Source organism: Dicentrarchus labrax, unplaced genomic scaffold (assembly GCF_905237075.1).
Source record: "Dicentrarchus labrax unplaced genomic scaffold, dlabrax2021, whole genome shotgun sequence".
NCBI classification, from domain to species: Eukaryota; Metazoa; Chordata; class Actinopteri; family Moronidae; genus Dicentrarchus; species Dicentrarchus labrax.
In genome coordinates this window covers 33,614,904-33,640,477 of record NW_026136711.1, presented here as the reverse complement: position 1 = coordinate 33,640,477, position 25,574 = coordinate 33,614,904, and the positions used below count along the sequence as shown (strand labels likewise).

Below are 25,574 nucleotides of genomic sequence, written 5' to 3'. Positions count from 1 at the left end.
GAGGAGATATTTTTGATACAAAATAAATCGAAGGTTAATTTGTTCTATTGTCTTATAAAACACACATAAATACTTTTTATTGATATTTCTTGTTTTTATTTACACAAACATGTTTTTGTTGTGTTGAAAGAATCGAGTTGGAAGATCCTTCATAAAATAAGTAACTGGTGACTGGAAGTATCTGATTTAATCAATTCATGTTCATACCTCTATGAAATATCTTCTCACTTATATTTGTCTTGTTTATATTTATATATTTTAATTATTAGGTGTAAAAGTAATGGAAAGTATTCTATTTAAATATTGTGAAACTTGTACTAAATTAAAGTAACTATCTTTCTAATTCTGCTCAGCTGTTCTCTTTCTTGATCATTTGCTTTTACATTTTCTGTATATTCTTCAATAAAAGTTGTGAATCACAGTTTTCCGAGGCGCACCTGAACGCAGCAGCAGCCGAGAGTCGGTCTGCGGCAGCGACACCTAGCGGCCATCCGGGGCAACAACAGGCAGCTGCAGGGGGTTTATTCCCAACGTCGGTGGTGCAGCAGAGCAGATCCTGATCTGACCACAGCTCAGTCCGCACACACCGCCTGTCTGTCTCTCTTTCTCTCTCTCTCTCTCTGCCTGTCTGTCTGTCTGTCTCCCTCTGCACCGCAGACAGCTGAGCCCGCACACAGACAGAGACAGCCCGCCATGAGCACGGCGCTCCTCCTGACGGCCTCCAGTCACATCCAGAGCGCATCATCTGCAGCTGAAATCTGCGGTCTGTCCTCTCGGAGGAGGGAGGGATGCTGAGCACTGCAGCAGACATGCCGGGCCCGCTCCACCTCGCGCTGATCGGTGAGTTCTTTATTCCTCATTGTAATAGGATACATTGTACAACAGTAACGCAGAGAATACGCAGCAGGTCTGAGGAGACTTTAATAAACATCACACATGAAGAGAGGAGCAGTGTGAAGTCCCCACTGAGCTCCACGGACTCGTTTTAACTCCCAATTAGAGAGTTAACGGGGGTGTGAGTGGCTGTGTGAGGGAGCAACCGGCCCGGTTCTATCCACCGGGCACCGGGCTGTCAGTGTGTGGGAGGCGCGCAGTGCACTTAAATCAGCAGACACACACACACACTGCAGTGTCTGACACACACACACACACACACACACACACACACACACACACACACACACACACGAGACATCGCATGAAGAATAATAATCATCTTCATCACATAAATGAGTTTTTTTACTGGATGGAGGCTGTCAGCATGTTTTTTTTTTTTTGCACTGTCATGGATGATGATAATACATTTATTTATTATGTGATGAAGCAAAGCAAAGCTTTTCTGTTTTGATCAGGCTGTGGAATAAAATGAAAATACAATAAAATAAAGATGATAGTCTGTTTACAATCATAAAAAATATTAGAAAAAGCAGCAAAATCTCACAATTAAGAGTCTGGAATCTGATTTTATCCTGATAAATTGCTTAAACAATCAGATAATTAAGATATTTTCAATATCTTATCAATATATCTATTATCTACAGATTATTTTCTCCATTAATCAATTAATCATTTTGTCTTAAACATGTGAACAAATAGTAAAAACCCCTCCACACAGCTTAAAGTGATCAGCCCCAAAAAGCAAAATACATTCATATGTGACAAAGAAAAGCAGAAATAAATCACATTTAAGAAGCTGGTTCAAATATTTGGACACATTCTGCTTGAAAAATGACAAAAAAATCATGAATTAGATGCAGATTAATGTTCCGTCAATGACTAATGGGTTAATTGTTTCAGCCATAATGATAATTGTGGATTATTATCATCATTTGCAGCTCCAGTAGTTCCTCTGGTTGTTTTTCGTGGATCTTTGATGTTCCAGCAGCTCTTTTTCTGGTGAATTATGGACGTTCAGCTCCAGTTTCTCTGCCTCGGTCTATGTTTTTTGTAAAAAAATCTGTTTTCATCCTGATGATGAAACATTTTGGAAAGAAATCTGCGGGCTGCTTTGATTAGGTGAGGAAGAAGAAGAGGAGAAGAGGTGAGGAAGAGGATGGTGAGTTCTCAGCTGGGGTGAGGAGGGATTTGGGGGGAGGGTCCCTAAGCTGATCTGAGGGGTGTTATAGTACAGAGAGAGAGAGAGAGGGGAGGGGAGGGAGGCTTTAGGGGTGACACCATGGGTAATACCTCCCTACAAACATACTGTGGCTGACTGTACACAAAATTAAAGCTTCCATAATTATTAAGATATCGTCAATTATCCAACAAATCCAGGTAAAATTACAGAACAAATACTTATTTTACTGTTAGTTGTCACTAATTTTATGTATTTAACAGTTGAATTTATTAAATAAACAATAAATATCTGCAGAATAAAACTGTATTTGAATCTTTTTATGTGAAAAAATTGACATTTTCTTTAAATAAATAGCAATTTTATGATTAAATTCACAGGCTGAATTTTATTAATAATATTTTTATATATTTAAAAAAATACAGAAATCTTTAAAATAAACTACAAAAAACACCATTAAATTACAGATTGTTTTACTCTACAGTGTAGAAACAACAAGAACAAAGATTTTATTGACCATGTGAACTGACACTGAAGGCTGCAGTTCATGGAAATGTACAACCACTCTAAGACTATTTTAAATAATTAATAGGAATAACATTAAAATCACAATATGGCTGAGTGCAATATGCAAATAAGAATTCTTTGATAGCTTTAATGAAGTAATGTAGCTCTACAGAGATGTTCTGGTCAACAAATATAATGTAAGAAAACACGTTTGTTTGGTACTAACCCCCAAAAATGTCCCATCAACATGATTCTAGTAGTTTTTTTCATTAAAAATTGCATTTGTGTTTCCCCCACTAATCATAAATCATATCACAATCACAATATCTGTCAAAATAATCGCAGTTTGATGTTTTTCACCATATCGTGCAGCCCCGAATGTCTAATCATCCCGATCAGTAGCCTCATGTAGCAGCAGAAAATCACCATCAACTCAATATCATGAACTGTGAGTTGTGTTTACATCCCTTCGTAGGAAACAGCCAGAGTCATTAAGATTGATTGTAATTTCATAGTAATCCAATCAACAGCTGTGAAGATGATTCACTCCTGACCGACCAGAACTAGACCTCCTCCTCCTGTATCCTCGCTGCCAGCTGACACCTTCATCCCCTCTAAAACTGAGACACTGTAGCTGAACCCCGGTTGGACAAATGAAGTTCAGTTCAAGTGATTTATTGACGCTTAAGACTGAAACTCAATCTGTTTTTCTAACCAGAGGTTGAGTGAGTGTTCTGTCCACAGACTCAATAATGTTCTTCCTCCGTTCCCCCGGAGGAATCGCTGGTTTTAAAAGCGTTACAGTAAAGTTCACACTGTGTTCTCCGGGTATCGATGGACAGCTTTCTCTCCTCTTTCCCAGCAACAATCAGTGTTTCTTTTTGTCAAGGAAGGACTTTTTCTTCCTCCATCTGTAATCTCAGGTTTGGTGGTTTGATGAACTTTGGAGGGTATCTCCCCTCCAGCACCTGCTCGCGTCCCCCCTCCACCACCCTACCACCCCCGCCCTGCTGCCTCTTTGAGCTCAGCGTGGAGCTTATCTGTGTTAAGCTGATAAGGCTAACTCAGCTGCTCGGGTCCCTCCGGCTGCTGGATGGACTCTGAGAGATTTTTCTGAAGTAATTATGCTGCAAAGTTGCCTTTGTAGACAAAAAACTTCAAGGCCACTCGCTGTGTAGTGGTGAGACGAGGCAGCATGAGAGTTTATGTGTGTTTACTGGTGGAAGGAGGACAGGGTGGAAATACTGCATCAAAATATACTTAAAGTACCAACAGTAAGAGTACTCATTATGCAGAATGTTATATTATTGATTGATCATTAGGATTGCAGCTAAAGATGGAGCTAATTTGAACTATTTTATATCCTGCTGGGAACTTTATCCATAATAACCTTGTGAGAAACGTGCAAGTCTGTATCTACAGTGTTTGTCCGTTCTGGGCAAGATAAAAACAGCTCATTTAAAGTAACAAAAACACAATAATTCTTACATTCATGTGATTATACACTAATGAAAACATACCTATTGATATAATATTCCATTTATGCCAATAGATCCTCCTGAATGTTACACACTGGACGTTTAAGATATGATTTTGACAGATCTTAAAAATGTACTGGATTAATTAATCAGTCTCGCTTTTAAACAGATTTTCTTTCGTATACTTCTTTTGGTCAATATGGATGTGAAGTAGGTTCATAATGGTTGTAAAAAGTCTCACATTTAACCTGCAGAAACCCTGTAAGAATCGAAAAGCTGTCAAACAAATGCAGTAGAGTAAAAGTACGAAGCGGCATAAAATGGACGTAAAGTAAAAGTGCTGATCGGAGTTCTCTGCTGCAGAAGCATACGATCTATCAGACTGTTGCAATACAGACAAAACATATTAGTAAATTCATTAAAAGAACATCTGCTTTGATGCAGCTGTGTTGATTCAGTTCCACTCTGTTCACCAGCTCGTGAGCCGGTAGCGCCGATAGCACACAGTGACAAATAAGACTCTGGTGAGAGCGCTGAAAGACGCTATGCCCCGTAGAGCTGTGGATCCAGGTGATTGATCCCTGTGTGTTCACCAATAGGCGAGACCCCTTTCACATTGTAAATACAGAAATATTGATTTGTTCTGTTTCACTACCACTGCATTAGTCGTGCTATAAATAAATCTCTTGCGTATATTGAACAATAATGCCGCATCAGGAAGCTTCAAAAAGTGAGACTGCGGTGAATCAGCACCAACGGCACATTTTACACCCTCTGTAATGGACACTGCAAGTCTTCTTCCAGCCAAATATTCAAACATCAGTGGGAGGTCAGTGTAGAAGCTGTATCTTTACAGTGTTATCTGGCTCATTATCTATAACTTATATCCGTAACAAACACAGTTGAACTCTGTTTTTATCCTCTCTTGGTGTTCTTGGTCTTTGGATTGTTGGAAGTGCAGACAGACTTTATTAATGTGCATTTATATCAGCGGATTAAAACAACCACAGCACTTTTCCTTCTGGGTGATGGATCCCTTATCTGACCGGCTCTGTGGACCCGTCATCCACAGAGAGCAGCAGAGCGAGGAGGACATTTTACAGGCCGCTGGTTTTTACACTAAGCATTTTTTTAAAGGTGAACTAAAAGTCTACTCTGATTATCAGAGTAGACTTTGATAACAGTGCTCTGATGTTTCTGTCTCACCTTAAAGGACCAGTCTGACAATATTCTGTTCATCTTATTGTCCACAAATCTGATGAAAAGACCAAAACAGCAGAACTGATGCTACTAACTAGTATTGTTTGTCTATGTAGCTAAAGCCTGAAAGCACATCGGCTCACCGTACACCGTACCTTGACACTGATTGACCGCCTTGGTGTGTGTGTTGGTGAGACTTGTGTAAAACACCCAGATGAGTTAATAAAGCTGTTTGAGAATCCCTCTTCAGGTGTGTCCTTTCACACAGACAGACACAAACAGACATGTAGGACGCTGCCTCGCTGCATGACACGCTCTGGTTTGCCCCCTCGTATTCCCTCGTCGAGGGGAAGAAAAAGGAAACGAGGAAAACACAGAATGAAAGACAGATTGAGGAGAGAGACGAGGCCGTTGGCGCTACACAGTGGCATAGAAACCCCGACGCCAACTAGCATTTTGGTGTTGTTTGCAGAGCAACGCAGACACACCAGTGCAAAAAGCACAAATGCTCTCATAGGAGTGAGGCTGCGGCTCCACATGGAGTATAAATCAGGCTTAGTTACGAGAAGCTCTGCAAGGCACAGTGGTGCTTTGAACTACATGCTAATGTCAGCGTGCTAACACAATGACTAAGCTTGGCAGGGATAAAGTTAACCACGTTCACCATGTTGGTTTCGTGTACCTCTGAGGCTGATGGGAATGTCATTAGTTCTGCAGGTTTTTGATCATAAATCAAAATATTAGACACACTGAAATCACCAAAGTCTCACGAATGTCTGCACAAAATATCACATCAATCCATCAAATAGTTGCTGAAATATTTCAGTCTGGACCATTAAAGTGTCACCCATGGTCCTCATCCACACACTTTACTACTGTTTGAGTAACATTTTACCACTAACAACGACAGTTCCCAGCTGTTTAAGGAAATTACTGAGCCAGTTTAAAAAAATGCAACCATATATTTGTGACCCATTTACGTCTTCAGGAGGATTAAATAGTCTTGAAGCAAAGAAAAGATGCAAAAATATATAACTGCACCTTTAACGAAAGGGCCATAAGAACTGGAACTTCATATTTCTCCTGAGTGCTCTTGTACATGAAGTAATCGCCGCTGCTTTGACCTGAACATGCTTTCCATCCCTTCTATAATTGCAGTTTTAGAAAGTTTCAGTATGTCCTCCCACGCAGTGTCTCGGGCACAAAGTAATTACCAGAATAAAAGCGTTATTATGAGTCCAGAACCCCCCCGACGCTGCAAAGTTCATCACACAGCAGAAAATAAATTGTTGGAAAGATGAGGAATGGAGACAACTTCTTCACACTGCTAACACAAATGCTAACAGGCTAAACATTAACAAATACTATGTTAGAATCAAGTATAAACCAATGAGTCGCCTGGTCGCACACATTCTCATATTACAGATAAACAATGCACCAAAATATGTTTCTGAGTGTTAGCTATGACGTTTATGTATACATACATATACGTATATATTGTACGTGCTGAACTAGTATAAATATAATGCTCACAATGCAGTTTATTTGTCCTAATTTGCCTAATTAACTGTGAATTTTAGTGAGTTCTTTAATGCCACTGTTTGCTCTCTAGATGGAAAACCCAGTTGCCTCAAATGAGAATATCCAATATTGCTGTGTCACTCATTGCAGAGCTAGAATCAATCAATGGATTGTTATGAAACTTGGTTACATCCTCAGGATGAACTGAAATAACCCAATCCTGCACCAAATGGTACCTTTGGGGAAGCTTTTCATTCTCAGTGAGCTTTGTAATTCTGTATGTGCAGAGTTTCATTAATGTCTCAACCTTTCTGAGGCTTTATTGTGTTTTACTGAACTATATTGTATTGTCAGGTGTTTCTGTCATTTATAAGAAGCATGTTAGCGCACTAGACTAAGATGATGAACGTGGTTAACATTCTACCTGCTAAACACCAACCTGTCAGCATTACTACACAATATTTCTGTCCATTACGGCGATTAAAGTGTAATTAATATTTGCTTTGGCTTTGGTCGAGAGACATGACAGACTACGTGTTGCTCATAATCAAACATCCCTCTCCATCTTTCACAACGGGAAGGAGGTGCTAGGGACCGCCATGCTGGATGATACTGGGTGTCTCGTGAGGATGGGGATGTGAAGCAAACGCTGAGATGCACACACTCCAGCACACGTTTTAAGAGCATGTGAAATGGTCTCTGCTGAAGAGGGGCTGGTTGAGATTTGGTCTCATTTCAACTGTTTTCTTTGGCATGAGGATGTAACAGGAGTGATAAGCTTTGTGCTCCTCTCCTTATGGGACTCTGGAAATAGCTCCTTTTTCTAGGAGGAAACAGCTCTGTCATCAGACTAGCTGCGTCCGTCTGTGATGCAATGACAGTCTCCAGTCTGGAAAAGGTGGGGAAACGCTGGTGAACTGGATCGTGTATTCCTTTTTTATTAACTTTGCCATCCATTCATTCATGGAAAGCAGACGTCGCCTCCTTCCCGCCATCAGATTCCAAGTTCCACTGGGAAGAGGCCAGAACCAGGAGGGGAGCTGGAGGGAGAAAAGTCAGAGGACTCTTGCCCTGCATTGCAACCCTCCGTCCAAGAGTCCAAGTTGTCCAGTGGTTCTTCAACAGTGATTATCATTATCCTCCTGAAGCACAGAAAGGACGTCCAATCGCCGCTGGTGTCACGGGCAGGCGTGCACAGTGAGGGCACGTGGCCACTGGTAGAACGTAGAATTCATGTCTTCTTACTCTAGAGTTGAAGAAAAAGATTATATACCACAAGTGGGCATAAGGGCACGAAAAAAGATCTTCATGACTGATCTGCACGCTACAATAAAGCCACTAGCAGCAGTTCTTTTGTTTCGCCATGTTTACAGTTGTGTGCAGAGCTTTCTGTGTTACTACTTGACAACATGTCTTGGAATTTGTTGTGGAAAGCAAAAAAACTCTTAATATGTTGTCAGGACGTCATGAGGCGTCCCATGTGGCATCAGTTGTGTTCCACTATGACTTACTAAACGGGCTAAAACAATCAATTGCCGCTCCTGGCGCCCTACGTCTGCCAGATGAGGCTATAATTGGACGGATATAATGTTGTCTGTTCCCTGCGTCTTGCTCATTAATTATTCCTCAAGAAACTTTTTGTGGGTTCTTGACTGAACAAAAAGAAGCTCATCAGCTCAGCTTCTGAACACACAAGTTCCTTCTTTTTGGAAATGCTTCAGTCAGCAGGAAGGAATCTGTGTCATCTAAGACTGTGGGGCTTTGTGGTGACGGTGAGCTTAACATGCTGCAGACGTGTTTGAGACAAGTTGGCATGTTATCATAATCTGCTCAGTCGGCCCCTGAGGTCAGACGGCCATCTGTGGTCCCAGACATAGAGCGCTGTGGGGACACATGAGGGAGACTGGTGAGGACTCAACCTCTATGCCAAGTGACGGGGATTAGTGATGGATGGATGGACACGTAGAAGGAAGAGAGTGAGTGAATGAACGATGACTGCAAAAGTGTGTAGAAATCACATGAATGGGTGGTTGGATGAACTAATGAATGAAAGACAGACGTAGCCACGGATGAATCAGTGAACTGTTGAGCAAATGGAGGAATGAAGAAGACTGAAAGAGAGAATTAAAGTAGATATAAAGTGAAGAGATACATTTAAAGACAAAATAAAAGTGCTCTTTACCTCCATGCGGTGACTTTCCGAGAGCAAAAGTGGAAACAGAGTGCTCTTATCTCTATTCTTTCTCAGGTCTGCCTGTGTAGGGATTGTTATCTGGTATCTGTCAATCCACTCAGGGCTACTCGAGCTCTAACTCTGTGTCTGCTTTTCATTTGACTTGTCTTTATGAGAAACTCTTAGTTAATAACGTCTCATTCAGGGGAGCTCACTTTTTCTACTGTTTCGGTTTGGGGGAGGGAGGGTGGACTGATCTGAAGTATCTTTATTAAATTCAATTCAATTCAATTCAATTCAATTTTATTTGTATAGCGCCAATTCATAACAGAAGTTATCTCAGGACACTTTCAAATAGAGCAGGTCTAGACCGAACTCTTATAACATTAATACAGAGACCCACAGTACCACCATGAGCAAGACCTGAGACAAGGGCAAGGAAAAACTGCCTGTTAAAGCAGAAACCAGGACAGATCCGGCTCTAGGTGGGTGGTCGTCTGTCTCGACCAGTTGGGGGAGAGAGAGAAGAGAGAGGAGGAGAGAGAGAGAGAGAGAGGCAGAGAGAGAAGCGAGAGACAGACAACAGGTGCACAGCAACAACAGTATTGGCAATGGCAATCAGCAGGACCATGGCAGGAGGCTCCACCAGGATCGACAAGAACCTGCGAACGAAGCACAAGAACTCCGGGGAAGAAGAAGTTAGTAACATGCATTAATGGGACATGAATAGTGCAGAAAGAGAGAGGAAGGGAGGAGCTCAGTGCACCATGGGAAATCGATAGTCTAGGCCTATAGCAGCATAACTAAGGGATGGTTCAGGACCCGATCCAGCCTAACTATAAGCTTTATCAAGAGGAATGTCTTAAGCCTACTCTGAATGTGGTGAGGGTGTCTGCCTCCGAACCAAACGGCTGGTTCCACAGGAGAGGAGCTTGGTAACTGAAGGCTCTGGCTCCTGTTCTACTTTAGAACTATAGGAACCACAAGTAGCCAGCATTCAGAGAACGTAGTGTTCTAGAGGGGTAATAGGGTACTATGAGCTCTTAAGATATGAAGGGGCCGACCATGAAGAGCTTTATAGGTGAGGAGGAGGATTTTAAATTATATTCTACATTTTACAGGGAGCCAATGCAGAGAAGCTAGTACAGGAGAGATGTGATCTCTTTTCTTAAAGTGAATTAGTGATGAATCACCCTCATGCACAGATCCTACATCAATAGTAGTCCAAGTTAACGCATAATGTATGACAATGAAGATACAAAAAAATTAGAAATGCAAGGCATATAGCGTATTGTCAGGATTTTATGAATTGTGTTTTCAGGGGAGTTCATGTCTTTATTAAGGCTGAGCTGCACCTCTGGCGGAAAATAATGTTGTGGCTACATAAACATGAGTTAGATTAAATTAACGCCATATCATCCAAACTTTTATTACTGTTTGACTAGTTTGCATCACGTCACAGAATATTTCCTTATATCTTACTATCACACGAACCAATCTTAGCTAGCAGATGTTGTGTCAGGGTTTTTTTTTCTGTGTCCGGCGGAAACATGTAAAACATCAAAAAGTAATAAAAATGTGAATGCTTTACTTTCTATAACAAGCAATTTAGTTTAAAATATATTTACTGAGCCACAGACAATTATACATACAGTAGGATTAATCAGTGCTCATCCATGTAAAGTAATTATAAAAATATGTTAATTTATATTCCTAGACATAAGAGAGTAAATAAAAGCTTGTATTTGAGAATGAAAAAGTATCAAACACAAGCGCTGAAGAAAAAATAAATCATTTGTTTAAATAAAAAATAAAGGATAAAATAAATGTACATATATAAAATGAAGTCTTAAATCTACTTATAATGATCATATTTTACTTGATTCCGGTACGTAGTGAATCAGGTTTCAGGTTAGAGCAACTTAATAAAAGAATTAAATAATAATCACTTACATCTGCTCGCAACCACATGATAATGTGTTATAAACCATTTATTAAATGTTTATGTTTGTATGTTTACTACAGTCATTCATGCTGCTTTTGTGGTTTTTCTTTTTATAATCGCAATAAAACAAAAATACAAAACACTGAAAAATATGTTTTGTCACAATTAATGAACCAAACAACTGAAGGAATGAATGAGAATAAAGTTAAATATGTTATTTATATTCAAATGTACAGCTTTTTCCTATTTATTAATCCATTGATTCATGTTATGGGAAGAATTTAAGGTTGATAAGGTCGAACATTGTCAATAATCTGTAGTCTTTCCCTTATTTCCCATCCTCCAGGCTACTTAATATGTGTTTTATCTGAGTTGTTTTGCTTCATTTGTTCTCATTCCCACCATGTATTTCCTGTTGTAGATGTTTTTGATTCATTTGTGTTCATTTTCTTTACCCTGATGAATCCATGAAACTCTTCTGATAATCTAATTTCCTCAAGCAGATCAATAAAATTTCATTTCAGGCTTCTACCAGAACATTTTTTTTTATGTAATAAGGTGCAGTGCGATACGGCAACATGATCCTCAGTGTTCCCTCTCTCTCTCTCTCTCTCTCTCTCTCTCTCTCTCTCTCTCTCTCTCTCTCTCTCCTGCAGCTCTTCTGGCCAGCTGTGATGCCTTCAGACTGGGTTCATCCCAGCGGGTCATACCCCTCGGTCCTCCGGTGGCCCGTCTGTTCCAGGGTGAGGCCCCAGCGCAGCCACACTTCATCCAGGAATTAATCAGAACCAAACGCCACTCAGTCCAAGAGTTAGTGCGAGCCCAACCTCATTTGGTTCATGACATGGGCTGGCCAGAGATACACGAAACATCCCGTTCCCAGGCCAAGATGGACTCTGCCAACTCCTCTCAGTTAAACCCACCGTCGTCCGTCAGCCAGGATATAGCCAGGCCCCGCGCTGCTGTGCATGAAAACCTAGATGTGGAAGACGAGATGGAGGTGAGGATGAGTTGAAGGTGGTGCTGTGGGTAAACGCCTGCATCTGTATGAGTCTAAGTGGGAGCTTTAATAATTAAGAATCTTAAGAGATGTGACCAAGCAGAGGGAAATTAAAACCACTTAAAGGTCCAGTGTGTAACGTTACAGTAACAGGATCTATTGGCAGAAATATAGTATTCATATGTTTTCATTAGTGTTCAATCAGCTGAAAATAAGAATTGTTGTGTGTTTCTACAGTAGAAACAAATCAAACACTGGCTCTAGATAGGATATTTTGCATTAATTGCAGGTTTTGCAGCCACCGTAGTTTCTCCTTTGAGCTTGGTATTCAGTCGGTTGCAATGTCTGCCACTAAATCCTACACACTGGTCCTTTAAGGATAAATCAGTGGTTTCTAACAAGATTAATATGGCTATTTTTTGCGTATATAACTCTTGCTTGTGCGGTCACCACGTCGGTGAATGAGGAATGTGAAGGACAAAAGTGATGAGATACTGTTGACCAGTTTAGGTGGTTTAAGAAACCAATGCAACACATTTACTGTCTCCATGTCTTGTGAAAACCAAAGATATTTTATGTGTGTTAAGGTGCCAATTGGTATTTCAGTAGCATTTAATTTCTTCTCTGCACTTAATTTATGTAACATTAATTGGAGCAGGAAAGGACTGCGGTCACATTCACTCTTTAAACCAGAAGCAGAGATCACGTACAAAACATCAACATGAAATATTGCTGTGTCATTTTTTTAATCAACTTCGTAACAAAGTTATGCTCTTTTTGTAATTATTCATTATAGCTATTAATCAGTAAATATTAAACACGCTGCAAGGAGTTTTTAACTGGTTGTGTAACAGTCTCAGTTTAATACAGATGCCTCTATATGACCTACAGAAACAAACAAGACTGTCAGAGAGAAGATTGGATATTTCTATATAGTTACTTCTAATGTCGGATTCGGACAGATTCCCCTTGAAATCAATGAAAAAAGCAGCAGAAACACTTTTGTCCACAGGGGTTGACAGAATCAATACAAAATGAAGGTTCCTTGTAGGTGCTTTAATTACACTCCACGTTTGAGCTATGAGCATTTTTGGAGCGGTGCAGGAGAGTAAAATATTTAGTTCTGAATCAGTAATAACAATATGGTTTATTTATGGTAATTTGCTGGTTATCAATCTGACCAAATATCTTTCAACTTCCAGCGTATGGTTCATCTAGCGGTTCCCCAGGATGCAGACTCCACTGACCCAGAGAAGGAGCTCCTCGGTGGGCCAGGAGCTGGCGACGCCTCCCTGGAGGCCTCTGGCTTCTATGGAACGGACATGGAGGACAGAGAGAGAGGAGAGGAGGGAGGAGAGGACCGAGAGAGAAGAGGAGGAGAGGACGAGTGGGAGAGAGACACAGGGGAGGATAGAGAGAGGAGAGGGGGAGACGCCGGTGGAGAGGAGGAAGAGAGAGGAGGAGGAGGAACAGACGATCAAGATGTCCATGTACTGGATGCATTAGAGGCTAACCACACAACCCCAGATCTGGACGCTCTGATTGGTTAGCAGGAATTATTTTCCCTACAGAACCAAATCAATAAAGGCCGTTGACGTCACACAACACACCCGCAGGCAGCACTTTGTAACCTCAGCTCTCTGCACACTACTCCAGCTTTTGGTCACATATGCAAACTTTAGGGGAAAAGCTGTTTTCCAGGTTGCATCTTCGAAGGCATCTTTCAGTTCGGATGTCTGCCGTCTGCCCGAAGTGAAAACATGTTTGCCCAGAACAAAACAAAAAGTTTGAATCCAACATTTCTACAGACTGTGCTGCTCGACACTCTTCTTATTTGCTAGTCAAACATTGCATCTGCTGCGTTAGCTGTGGCAGGCAGTGGAAGTGGCCGGCTCAGTCTGGAGATATTGGGTTTAAACATTAATTTTACCTCAGGCAAACATTGACAGGGAGCTGACTCACGTCTGTGCAATCTGCTGCTGGTTAAAGATCCAGTGTGTAACATTTAGGAGGATCGATTGGCAAAAAAATTTCATAATAATAATAATTTACAGTCACCTGAAAATAAGAATCATTGTGTATTTGTCGCCTTAGAATGAGCTGTGTATATCTACAGCCTTCTATGTTGAACCGCCATGTTTCTACAGTAGTGTGACATTTTTCATGTGTTTTGCAGCCACTGTAGTTTCTCCTATACGCCTGTACGCTCGGCATCTACACCACTAGATGCCACTAAATCCCACACAAGCCTCCTCAAACAGGTAGAAAGTAATGTTTGGATATATCAACAACTTTTGGATGGATTGCCATGATATTTTTTTTTAGAAACATTCATGTTCTCTTCATGGTGAATTGTAAAAACGTTGGTGATTATCTGACTTTTCATATAGCGTCACCTTCAGTTTGTGCAATGCCATTCCCATCAGCCTCAGCTATACTTTGCATACCTGCTAAACTGCACTTACCACTGTCATCATGAATAGTGAGTAATGTAAGTGAACAGCTGTTGAAAAATGTTGTCTACGTTTCATTTGACAAGATGCAACCTGGTCTTCAGTAGAATTCAATGTGCAACATGTGCTATTTGAATAATATAATAATATCTAGATTGCGTGCTAACAGATCCAGTAAAGGCCAGTGTCAACAAAATGTAATAAAAATGGTTTAGTGGCTAAATTTGCCTTTTGTCCCATTAGCAAACAGTTTGTTCAAGTTAACTGACTACAACTTATTTTTGTTATTAAATCAACCACAGAGGTGAGAAAGTATCAGATTTTCTGGCTGTACAAATATTCAAAGCTGAATATAATCATTTCAACAAAGACATACGTTGATTCTTTTGTTAATGTTCGACAGCTACCATGTGTCAGTCTTTGATCGCTCACTGTCAAAACCTCATGGCAGCCGTAGAAAGAGGGATGGCTGCCAAGAGGTTTATTTATTTACACACAGACACAAACATGTGTTTCTGACATGTCTCTTTGTGTCTCACAGGCTACAGTCCATCTTTCCACCCCTCCAGCTCAGAGCAGCCCAGTAACTCCTCCCCAGCTGACGTGCACGAGTCTGGGCTTGAGGAGCATCGTTCATCACCGGTCCTGGAGGTGAGGACAGATTAAAGACGCCTCGGTGCTGATATATTCCTGTAAATGTCAGTCTACAATAAAAACAACCACTCCAAAACAAGTATTGACACCTAACAAAAGCTCCAGTTTGTGCCTCTGACAGGTGGATCACTGCTGTGTGCAGCATCAGAAAAGAGAAATCAGCAGCTGCAGTTGGGCTTTAATTGGATCGCAGTAAATCAGATGTAATCCAGGGCTCACCTACTGACCCTGCGCTGAACAGTTTAATAAGTCTTTAAATGCTTTATGTGATTAGTGGTGTCTCGTTGGCCTATATCTATTGGCCAAATGGGGATAACTGAGTACAAAGAACTGATGCAATCATCTGATTTATGTCTTCCTCTATCACACAGGTGGGTCCTCTGGAGAGAGAGCTGTGGGAGGCAGAGGGGGAGGAAGATAGTCATGCCAGTGGCTACGGAGTCCTTCACTCCTCAGTCACTACAACCAGTACTACATCTGCTGCTGCTTCAACCTCGACTGCTGCAGGTGGAGACGCTGTAGGAACCTCCACCCCTGAGACTGACACAGGCACAGACTTTGGGCTGCTGGGAAGTTATACAAAAGGTACATAAAATGTGTACCTGTGGTGTCAGTCGGTTCCCACTGACAGTATATAGTTAGTGGACAGAGCTTCTGGGTCTGTGAAGTGAAGTGAAGCCAACACGGTTGTCTTTGACCCGCAGGGGGCAGGTCAATGGGCTGCTATAGGAAGTCTGAGAGTACTGCACAGAAATCATCACAGTCTGATGATTCTTGTAAATAATAAACTGATATTAAGATATTAACAGTATGTCTACTGCTTGTAGAGACTAGTGTACTGAAATGAATGTAACAGCTCTGAACAGACTGAACGTACTACTGAACTGAAGTCAGAATCAGCACTGAACCGGGTCGTATTAACGGTGGATTCACTTTTTGTTGTACATACTGATGCACATTTGAACGGTGATGCCTTCACTTACAGATTTTAAAAAAAGGGAACAAACTATGCTGCTTTTGTTTTACCTCTTTGTTTGTGGCTGCAGATGAGATAGAGGATGAAGAGACAGAGAGGGAGGAGGAAGAGGAGGAAACGGGTCTGGCACACAAAGGTGTATTTACCCAGAATCCCACTGTACCAGAGGTGGGCATGGCTCCCAGCAGAGAGCCCCTGCAGCCCAGCGTGGAGGAAGAGGAGGAGCAGGGACACGAGTTAAAAGGTGAGAAAGCTCTTTAACATTAGAATAATGATTATTTCATCGCATTCACATCACGATAAATAAATGCATTATAAACTGATCATTTTTGTCTTCACTAAAGGAGTCGGACCGAACGACAGAAGTGAAGAGGAGGAGGAGGACGAATGGGGAACGGTGGAGAAAGAGGAAACAATGATCAGACACATCATCCCGCTCACCACAGATCCCTCCACCACCGTCAGCTTCACCGACGCCTCCTGGGATTGGCTGGAAAAGACAACGCCCCTGTCGGCCCAGAGGTCACAGGTCCGGGGAGGTGGGGTCACAGAGGTCTTCTTACCGGATGGTGACTTCGATGAGCTTGAGGAGGCGCAGCAGGTACATTTACACACTCACATATATGCACAGACACAGGACGGGTCTTAAATCTAAGGCTTTCTGTGTTGAGTGTTTTAACCCGAATCAACGCTGACTCTTTCAGGTAGTGTGTGTGGACTGGAGCGAGCTCGCTGGACGAGGCTACGTCATCCTCAACATGACGCAAAACTTGAACTGCGTGAGTACAAGGATGCAATATTCCAATTAAAAGTGCTGCATTTAACATTTAACATGACTGAGTTCCTACGAGACGAATTTGTGACATTAATGTGATTTATGTGTCCTGTTCGTGGATCATAAAGTTGTGATGTAAACGCACTTCAAGAATCAATGAAATTAGTGGAACAAGATAATTTTTTACAGCTACAGTGATTAAATGAGAGCTTGTAGCAACTGTTAGAGCTGTTGATGAATTTATTTTATGGCCTGGCTGTGGAAAAATACTCATTTCTGATTTGGGGACAGATCAGATTCCAGCCGAAGCCTGACAACAATCATCCTTAATGTCTCCGAGGAGATAAAGTGTGCAGCATTATGCCACATTTGAACATGCTGAGGTTGTAAGCACACCTCTTCCTCTTCCTCTTCCTCTGGTGATGTCTTCTTGTCCATTTAATCTCATCAACAATACGACATCCTGCTTTTGAATGCCATTGTGAAGGTCTTTGAGTACAGGAGCAGCCAGACTATTCTCCCACGCCGTCAGAGCCACAACAAAAGGTTCAGCTTGAGTTTTACAGACAGATCGAACTGCTGGAGGCCATCTGCATTTGTGTGTGTGAGCGGTGAGGGAGGAGGGACCTTCACCATGGCGCCTGTCGCCATGGCAGCAGCAGAAACCCTCACCGCCACCGCAGTGACCTCTTTGTATCTGAGAATTCCTATTTTCTCATTTGTGGCTTCATCAGCTGTGTCTGAGAGAGAGAGAGAGAGAGAGAGAGAGAGAGAGAGAGAGAGAAATAAAAAACTTTTTCACATCTGCAGGGAAATCAAGTATTAACTTGTAGAAAAATGTGTGTGTGTGTGTGTGTGACAGGAGGAGTTTCGTGTAGACCAGGGCGTACGGTTGTTGAGGATCATGGAGCGAGTGTTTGCTCGAAGAATGAACAGCCCTGAGGGATCATGGGTACTCTACCTCAGCAAGCCTACACACCAGCAACACCAGCTGCTGATGAACGTGGCATCTGAGCATGGTACACACACACGCACACACAAAACACACACACACACATTTTCTCTTCAGGATTTATAGAAAGAAATATATCATAAATACATCTTTCTCATTAAATAGGACACATTAGGGCATTATAATGACTTTTTAGGGACAATTTTATGGAAATAAAAAGGATTTTTTAACCTGAAGAATGTATTAGGCTCTACCTTTCAGTCCTGAGTAGTCCCTGCAGGTTTGGGCAGCCTGTAAGTAGCCTAAAGGGCGAAACCCAGGGCACATAAAGTCTGCTAAACACTCGACGCACTCACTCGCTGCAGCTTGTTACTCCTCTGAGAGCACAGTAACAACTGGAGGCCACTCAGACAAGTATAATAAACATTTTCTATCCACTTCGACCTTCTCTTAACTGGACTGTGGTGGAAGGATGAACAGTGTTCAGACAGAGTTCAGTTATAAAATCCACCTGAAACAGTCGAACAATGAGGGAAATTCATCTTTTATTGCACAACACGAGGTTGTATAATGTTTGACCGCCTCCTCTGGTCCTGCAGCAGAACGCGGTCCGTCGGTCGAGCGGGACATCGAGGGATGTTAATATGGAGCAGGTCTCTGAAGATGCACAACCGTCTCTGAGTTCCCTCGGTCCCATTTCGTCCAGACCGGACATTAGCCAGGAGCAATAAAAGTTAATGAGACAAAATAGTGATTTTAAAAAGTTGTGGGCGATAATTTCCCAGGTGGAAATGATGCCCTTGCTTAAACCTTCCTATAAATCCCAAACCTTAATGCTCACTTTAACCTTGACTTGACCATCAAACATTTGGTTAGAGTCATAACAGCAGCTACGTGTTGGAGCAGTTTCCTTATTTCTTTGGTTAAAATAGACGGAAATAAATGGTTTCATGTCACATGCAGTTATTTTCAGTTTGATATCAGGAAATCCTTCAGAAGAATCAGCAGCAAATGTCAAACAAGACCTGAAGGAATCTTTCATATAAGACGTTCATGCAGATGCAGACCGGCTCAGACATGAAGAAATAGTTGTTCTGGTGCTTTGAGAGCTTCTTAGCATTCACATCCACACATTCACACACTCATAAATACACACACACACACACACACACACACACACAAGACTGTGTTAACATTGTTCCGTGTGTGGTGTCTTCCAGGAGTTATAGGTACCAAGGAAGTGCTGGGAATGCTGGGAGAGATCAGGAAAAGTTTGAATAAGGTAAACTGACCAATAACTTAACATTTACATTTATTATGGAGCATTGATTACATATATATCTATCTATATATATATATATATGTATGATAGATATATATGTATATATACTATATCTATATAAGATATATATATATGTATCCAGATGTGGGTGATATTTAAATGTTTCTGCTCACTGTGATACCTTCCTGTTCATGCCTGAAGCAACTTTCATTGAAGACAAACAGCTTCCTTCCTTTGTTTGGATTATTGTTAGAAAGCTGAGCAAAAATGTGTATAAAGATCAGGATTTGCTATGTTGGTGCTATGACTTCCAAGTCACTGATACACAGGTAATTGACGTGTGTATCATCTGTTTAATTAAATCTGGAAAACTGAAAAAGAATTCAGAATTCCTTTTGTTTTTCGTTTTTTCTAGGCATCAAAAAAATAAAATAACTGTTGCAGTGGTTAATCAATGAAACAGGAAAAACAAAAAGCACGTCTTACCATTACATAATGTTTCTGAACTGATTTTTAAAAACTTTCTGGGGGGGTTTGTATATCTCAAATATGAGCTTTTATCTGTATGTAAAAGTCCATAATTAGATTATGAGTTATAATAATCATTTTGATGAAGTACTTAGCAAATATAATACTGTATACATTAAAATACACAAACTTTAAATGTTTTCTGTGATAAAAGATGTGTGTGTTCACATCCAGTTCAAACTACTGTGTGTGTGTGTGTGTGTGTGTGTGTGTGTGTGTGCTTCATCAGATTGGCATCCAGAACTACAGCGCGGCCGGCAGTTGCCAGTCTCGGCCCAGTCAAACCCGCAGCGACTACGGCAAGCTGTTTGTGGTCCTGGTGATCATCGGCTCCGTCTGCATGGTCATCATCACGTCTGGATTCATATACATCTGCTGGCAAAGACGACTGCCTGCGACTAAGACACAGGTAAACACACACAAACACACACACACACACACACACACACACACACACACACACACACACACACACACACACAGACATCTGTTATGTAACAGAAGATGCACTCGTGTGCAGGTGTGCACTAAAACAGACGCACCTGTAATACTTCGCAGTTTCACGCTGAGGAACTTCACTTTGTGGAAAACGGTTGCCACGACAACCCGATGCTGGATGTGGCCAACGACAGCCAGCCGGAGATGCAGGAGAAGAAGCCGAGCACCAATGGGCTCGCGGGGGGAGGAGAAGGAGGCGGGGAGGACAGCAATCGCTGGCAGGTGATCAGAGGAGTGAGGGGATGAAGCAGCCGTACGAGGGGGTTGAAAGGTTTAGTGGTGAACAGTCTGTAACTTTATTCTGCCCGGCAACAGCCGTGAAAACTCTCGTCCTTTCTTTTTCAGGTGTTTGTCAATCAAGCGGCGACTGAGGAGGAAGAAGAGGAGCAAGACACGCATCTCTGATGGAGGAAGAGGAAGAGGAGACAGGATATATGAAGGATGGACAGAGGATAAAGTGGAGATAAATGAGAAGAATACAAATAAAAAAAAGGGGAGAAAAGAAAAAGGAAAGGAAGTAGTTGATGGAAGTTAAAGGGTATAAAGAGTAATAGATGTCCAGTCAGAGTTAAGCTAGGATGGAGGCGAGGAGGAGGAGTCACTGACACCTTCATGGATGTTAGACACCGGGGTATATGTCAGCTTCAAATCTGAACTCATGGAAAGACAATGAACTTGCCAATCGTTTAATATAATCTCTACTTGATGTTGGATAATGTCACCATTACATAAAAACACATCTGTTTTAGTGTGCCTTATGCTTCTTTTACACTGCGGCTGCACGAGAGAAATAAAACACAAAAGCACCTTTTTCCACCTTCAACGTTTGAATGTAAAACAACTTTTAAAGTTTCCAACAGCCGCAGCATCAGGAAGGGTTTCATTTCACATTAAGTCAAATTCTTCGACAAAATGGCCCCAACTGGAAGTTTACCCGGGTTATAATATCAAGGAGACATTGTTTATTAATGGTGGAATATAACTTAGTACATTTACTCAAGTATTATACTTTATACTCCACTACATTTACCTGAAAGCTGTCTGTACAAATGAGTGTATATGTACATAAAAACACAAAATGATACAAAGATTATAGATTAAAACTACACAACAGTATATAAAGTAGTTCAAATCAGCTCGATTTACATCCACAGTGCGGCAGTAAAATGCTATTACACATTAATAATCCTTCATTTGCATAACAAGTACTTTTACTTTTGATACTTTAAGTACATTTTCTACTAATATCACTCTACTTTTGCTTAAGTAATATTTTGAATGTAACATTTTTGAGTGTTTTTACACTCCCCACACAGTCAATTAAACATTAAAACTCGTCAGTAAACACCAAATATCGCCGACAGCAGCAAGTAATTCATACGGCCTGATTAAGAATATCCAGTTTGAGTGATGATCAGTGGATTTACCCCGATGTCTGACTCTTCTCCCGAGACAACAGTGACTCCTCTTAGATACTCCTCCAAATCACTGAACAGGAAGAATAGCCTGAAGCGACTTTGAAAGTAAGGTTTTGGCACTTTATTGATTCCTCTTGGAAATAGTGACTATCATCATTGAAATGCTGCATCATGTTAAATGTATTACATACAGTGACTGAAATATCTCTATTTTGCTCCTAGGAATGGTTGTAACCGCTGAGGATGTTTACTTTACACTCTAGAACCAAGTCATGTGATTGCTATACTTACGTCCTGTTAGCCTAATTATGCTTTTTTTAAAATAGTGTTGGAATGGCTGCTGTATCCTCCCGGCTAAATCTTGAGGCTATGACACATGGGCAACATTTTAGAGGCCAAAAGCACGAACGAATAGCAAAGTTACACAGTGAACCAAAAAAAAAAAAAAAACTAAAAGAGGTCCAAGTCGAGCCCCAAGTCTTCAGTGTTTTAATGTTAAATGTTTGAGTCACCAAGGACATGACATGAATAGCTACGGTCACGTTCGAGTCACAAGTCAAGTCAACAAAGTCACATCAGAGTCACAAAGGACATTCAAGTCTGCACAGTCGAGTCTAAAGCACTATAACGAGTGACTACGATTACGTCCAAGTCATTTGTGAATCAGTACAGTCATGCCCAAGTCAGTCGGTCGTGTCTGAATCAATACAGGGTTGTCCGAGTCACTGCGATCATGTCCGAGTCACTGCGATCATGTCCGAGTTACTGCAGGCATGTGCGAGTCACTATGGTCATGTCTGAATCACTGTGGTCATGTTTGAGTCATTACAGTCATGTCCAAGGCTGCATTCGTGTCCCAGTCACTAAGATCATGTCTGAATTAATATAGTCGTGTCAGAGTCATTGTGGTCATGTCCAAGTCAGTGGGACCACATCCGAGTTACTTCAGCCATCCCACAGTCATGTCCAAGTTACTAATTGCCATGTCCAAAGTTACATTCGTTCCCTAGTCACTATGGTCATGTCTGAATCTCAATGGTCATGTCCAAGTCAGTACGTTAATGTCTGAGTCAGTATGGTCATGTGTGAGTTACTTCAGCCATCCCACAGTCCAAGTTACGTCAAGTCATGTCGAGTTTCTGCAGACACGTGCGAGTTACTACGGTCATGTCAAAGTCATTAAGGTTGTGTACAAGTCACTATGATAACACAACTGATCATGTCCAAGTCACTAAGAGTCATCAGAGTCACAGTGATCATGACTGACTAACCAACATTTAAGACGAAGTTAAGTTGTCAAAAATGGGACTTGTTGGCCCTAATGGACTCGGAGAGTTGAGGCTATTTACGATAATATTAAACACATCTGATGGACAGAAATAATTTGAAATATTTTTGTAAGACGTGCCAGCTGACTAAAGTCACTATTGAGTTAACTGGAATGGAGATAGGCAGCTGCTAGCAGTGATGTTTAAAGGTTGTTTTATTGTGTTTGTTTACTTTTATTCAGATGGTTTTTTTATGATCATTTTGTTCCTGCAGTTGTCAATCTCCATTCCTGTTACAGGTCGTATTGCCCATCTGCATTTCATCAAGATGTTGCCCGTGCTTCAGCTCTTTTACTCTGACTTTCCTCAATGTAACAATACTGTATATGGCTTCACTATAAACTACGCTGATTGATTCATGATATGCACTTTGTCAGCAGGATTTATGGAGCGTTCAGGACATGCTGGGACTGACGACTGTCCATCCTGAATACCTTCAATGACTGCAGTGTAGATTAATTGTTTCTTAGAGCACAAGACACAGTCCCCTTGTCCTCCGCTGGAAGACAGACTAGAGAAGGCAAGGCACATTTATTTAGCACATTTCATACCCAAGGGCAACCCAGAGTGCTTTACAGAGTACACAGGCAAAATCACAAAAAAGAAATTATTAAAACAATAACAGCAAGCAAGCAAAAGCACACAAAGCAATAAAACAAAGAATGAAAAGAGCATGCAGCTTTCAGCACTGCAGAGATCAACAGTATTAAACAGAAACAGACAGCCTTTGTTGCTTTTATTTGCTGAAAGACTGAATTAGAGTTTGAAGATAAATTGTGTTGCTTTTTGTTGCTTGAAATCAATTTGTTTTCACAGATTTCACAGTTTTTCTACTCAGAATCTGATGACAGCCTCGTGTATGTTTGCATTTGTAAGCAGTGCTAGTGCAAGTCAATGGGGATTCAGCTGTAGCAAAAAATAAGTGACCCTTCGTTTGTATAAAGATAACAAGCTTAGTTTCCTGGTGAGATTTTTTTAACCAGGTTTTTCAGTTTCCATTCATTCATCTCCAGGTATTTTATTTCTATTAATTTATTTTACTTACCTTTTTTTGTATGTCTATTTATATGCATTATGGTCTTGTACTGTCTCATTCTTTTGGTTGTCTGCGTAATAAGTTAAATGTGAGAAATAAAGTTTGGAGAAAATTTGGTTTCTTGTAATCATTTTTGCTTCCACAACCCTGAGTTGGATCACTGGGTCGATAAGATAAATAGACGGATTGATTTCCTGAGCTTGTGCCCATGTACCACGATTGAGTCCTCACTGCAGCAGCCGTGGGTTCGAGTCCGACCTGTGGCCCTTTGCTGGGGGTCATACCCTTTCTCTCTCCCTCTTTCCTGTCTTTCTTTAGCTCTCCTGTCAATTAAAGGCAAAATAATAATAAAATATGAAACAGAATTAATAATTGTGTATCAATGGTTTATAATTCATCTTGGCCGACGGTTTCTGTTGACTTAGTTATGTTAAAAACACGTTTTAAACAAGGTTTCCTGTCAGTTGTACAGTGACAGAGAGAAACAGAGGAGCACAGTATACTTCCTGCCCTTGTCAGAGGTTTGTGCAGATTTCATCATGATTCTTCAAAGCTTGCTGACAGGAAATTCTGTGTGGACTTAAATTTGTCTTGAATCCAGCCGGCTCTGATCAAATCTTTATGATGCAGAAACTCTGCCAGAAAGAACTAAAAGAAAACAGAAGTTATTGTCAACAAATTCTATTAAAATACCCAAATCAAGTATGTGTTACAAGAAAATAACATATAAATAAAAAGTCAAGAAACATAAATAAAAGATAGAAACATTTAAAATAATAATATTGTTGTTCATGAGACCGGCTGCAGTCGGGAAGAAACCGGGCCCTTGTTGGTCAACCACAATCTTACCTGCACGCCATCAAGGTCCTGCAGGGATGGATGACAGCAGCTGATCAGCTCCTCGGCAGAGCGAAGTATTATGCGCTGCTGTCTGCCGTTAAGTCTGTCCTTAAGAGGCAGCAGTGTACCAGATGGTGATGGACTCAGTGACTGCAGTGTAGGAATGCACCATCACTGCCACAGAAAGAGATCAGTTCCCTCTGCTGGGTGAGGAAACTGATATCCAGCTCCACTCCAGGTCCTGGGTGATGATGGTGTCGATGTCGATGACGACCATCTCCACTGTCTATAGAGTTGTTCTGACTGCACCAGGTCACCAGAGATGAGCCCAATTAGAGTCATCCATAGACTTAAGGAGCTTGATGGACTGATGTCTGGAGGTGCAGCTGTTGGTGTACAGCGAGAAGGACGCAGCCTGGAGTTGAATTGAGTTGCTGGTGGAGTCAGGCAGACTCAGCTGAAGGTGTTAAAGGCAGAGCTAAAGTCAGCAAACAGGATTCTGACAGAGGTTCCTGAGGAGTCCAGGTGCAGGAGGATGAACTTCCTCAACTTACCTGTGGTTCTTCACCACAAGCACATTGGTTACTTCTAAAGATGTGGTTAAAAACTGGCCCTGAATATATTTTAATTTCATCATTTCCTCAAAATTCTGGACAGTTTAGTTTGAGAATTAGTTACTGAAACCGGAGTAAAGAGAGAGAAAGAGAGAGTGAGTCAATATAACAATTCAGAAACAAGACCCGTTAAATGTATTCAGGCAGGTTCACCCCTAGTCTGTTTGACCCCTCCACTTTCTAACTGGACCCAGACTGTCCTCATGTGAGGCCCGAAACTTCTGGTCAAAGAATGGGAAGCCTCCTCTGCACCAGCACTATCTCTGAGGCACACCTGTCTCGGTCAGCTGGCTGCTCTTTATTGTGCAATAGGTTGCATTTA

General features: G+C 41.3%; 1 protein-coding gene across 1 annotated transcript; it reads left to right on the top strand.

The window, feature by feature from the left end:
- The first annotated feature begins 503 nt into the window (after positions 1-503).
- podxl2 (podocalyxin-like 2) lies at positions 504-23,910 on the top strand. The gene is made up of 14 exons (XM_051415186.1): positions 504-840; positions 11,555-11,898; positions 13,101-13,319; positions 13,350-13,443; positions 14,893-15,002; positions 15,377-15,590; positions 16,052-16,225; positions 16,326-16,582; positions 16,686-16,760; positions 17,619-17,775; positions 18,929-18,990; positions 19,748-19,927; positions 20,077-20,238; positions 20,362-23,910. Exons 1-14 carry the CDS (start codon positions 789-791, stop codon positions 20,419-20,421), a joined length of 2,160 nt encoding a protein of 719 aa, XP_051271146.1. The 5' UTR covers positions 504-788; the 3' UTR covers positions 20,422-23,910.
- The last annotated feature ends 1,664 nt before the right edge of the window (positions 23,911-25,574 follow it).

Bases quoted from the DNA above. Each gene is read 5' to 3' on its own strand.
- podxl2 (XM_051415186.1), top strand. From the start codon at position 789: ATGCTGAGCACTGCAGCAGACATGCCGGGCCCGCTCCACCTCGCGCTG. The intron at 15,591-16,051 runs GTACATAAAATG...TTGTGGCTGCAG, and splicing joins GCTGGGAAGTTATACAAAAG to ATGAGATAGAGGATGAAGAG. The intron at 19,928-20,076 runs GTAAACACACAC...AATACTTCGCAG, and splicing joins TGCCTGCGACTAAGACACAG to TTTCACGCTGAGGAACTTCA.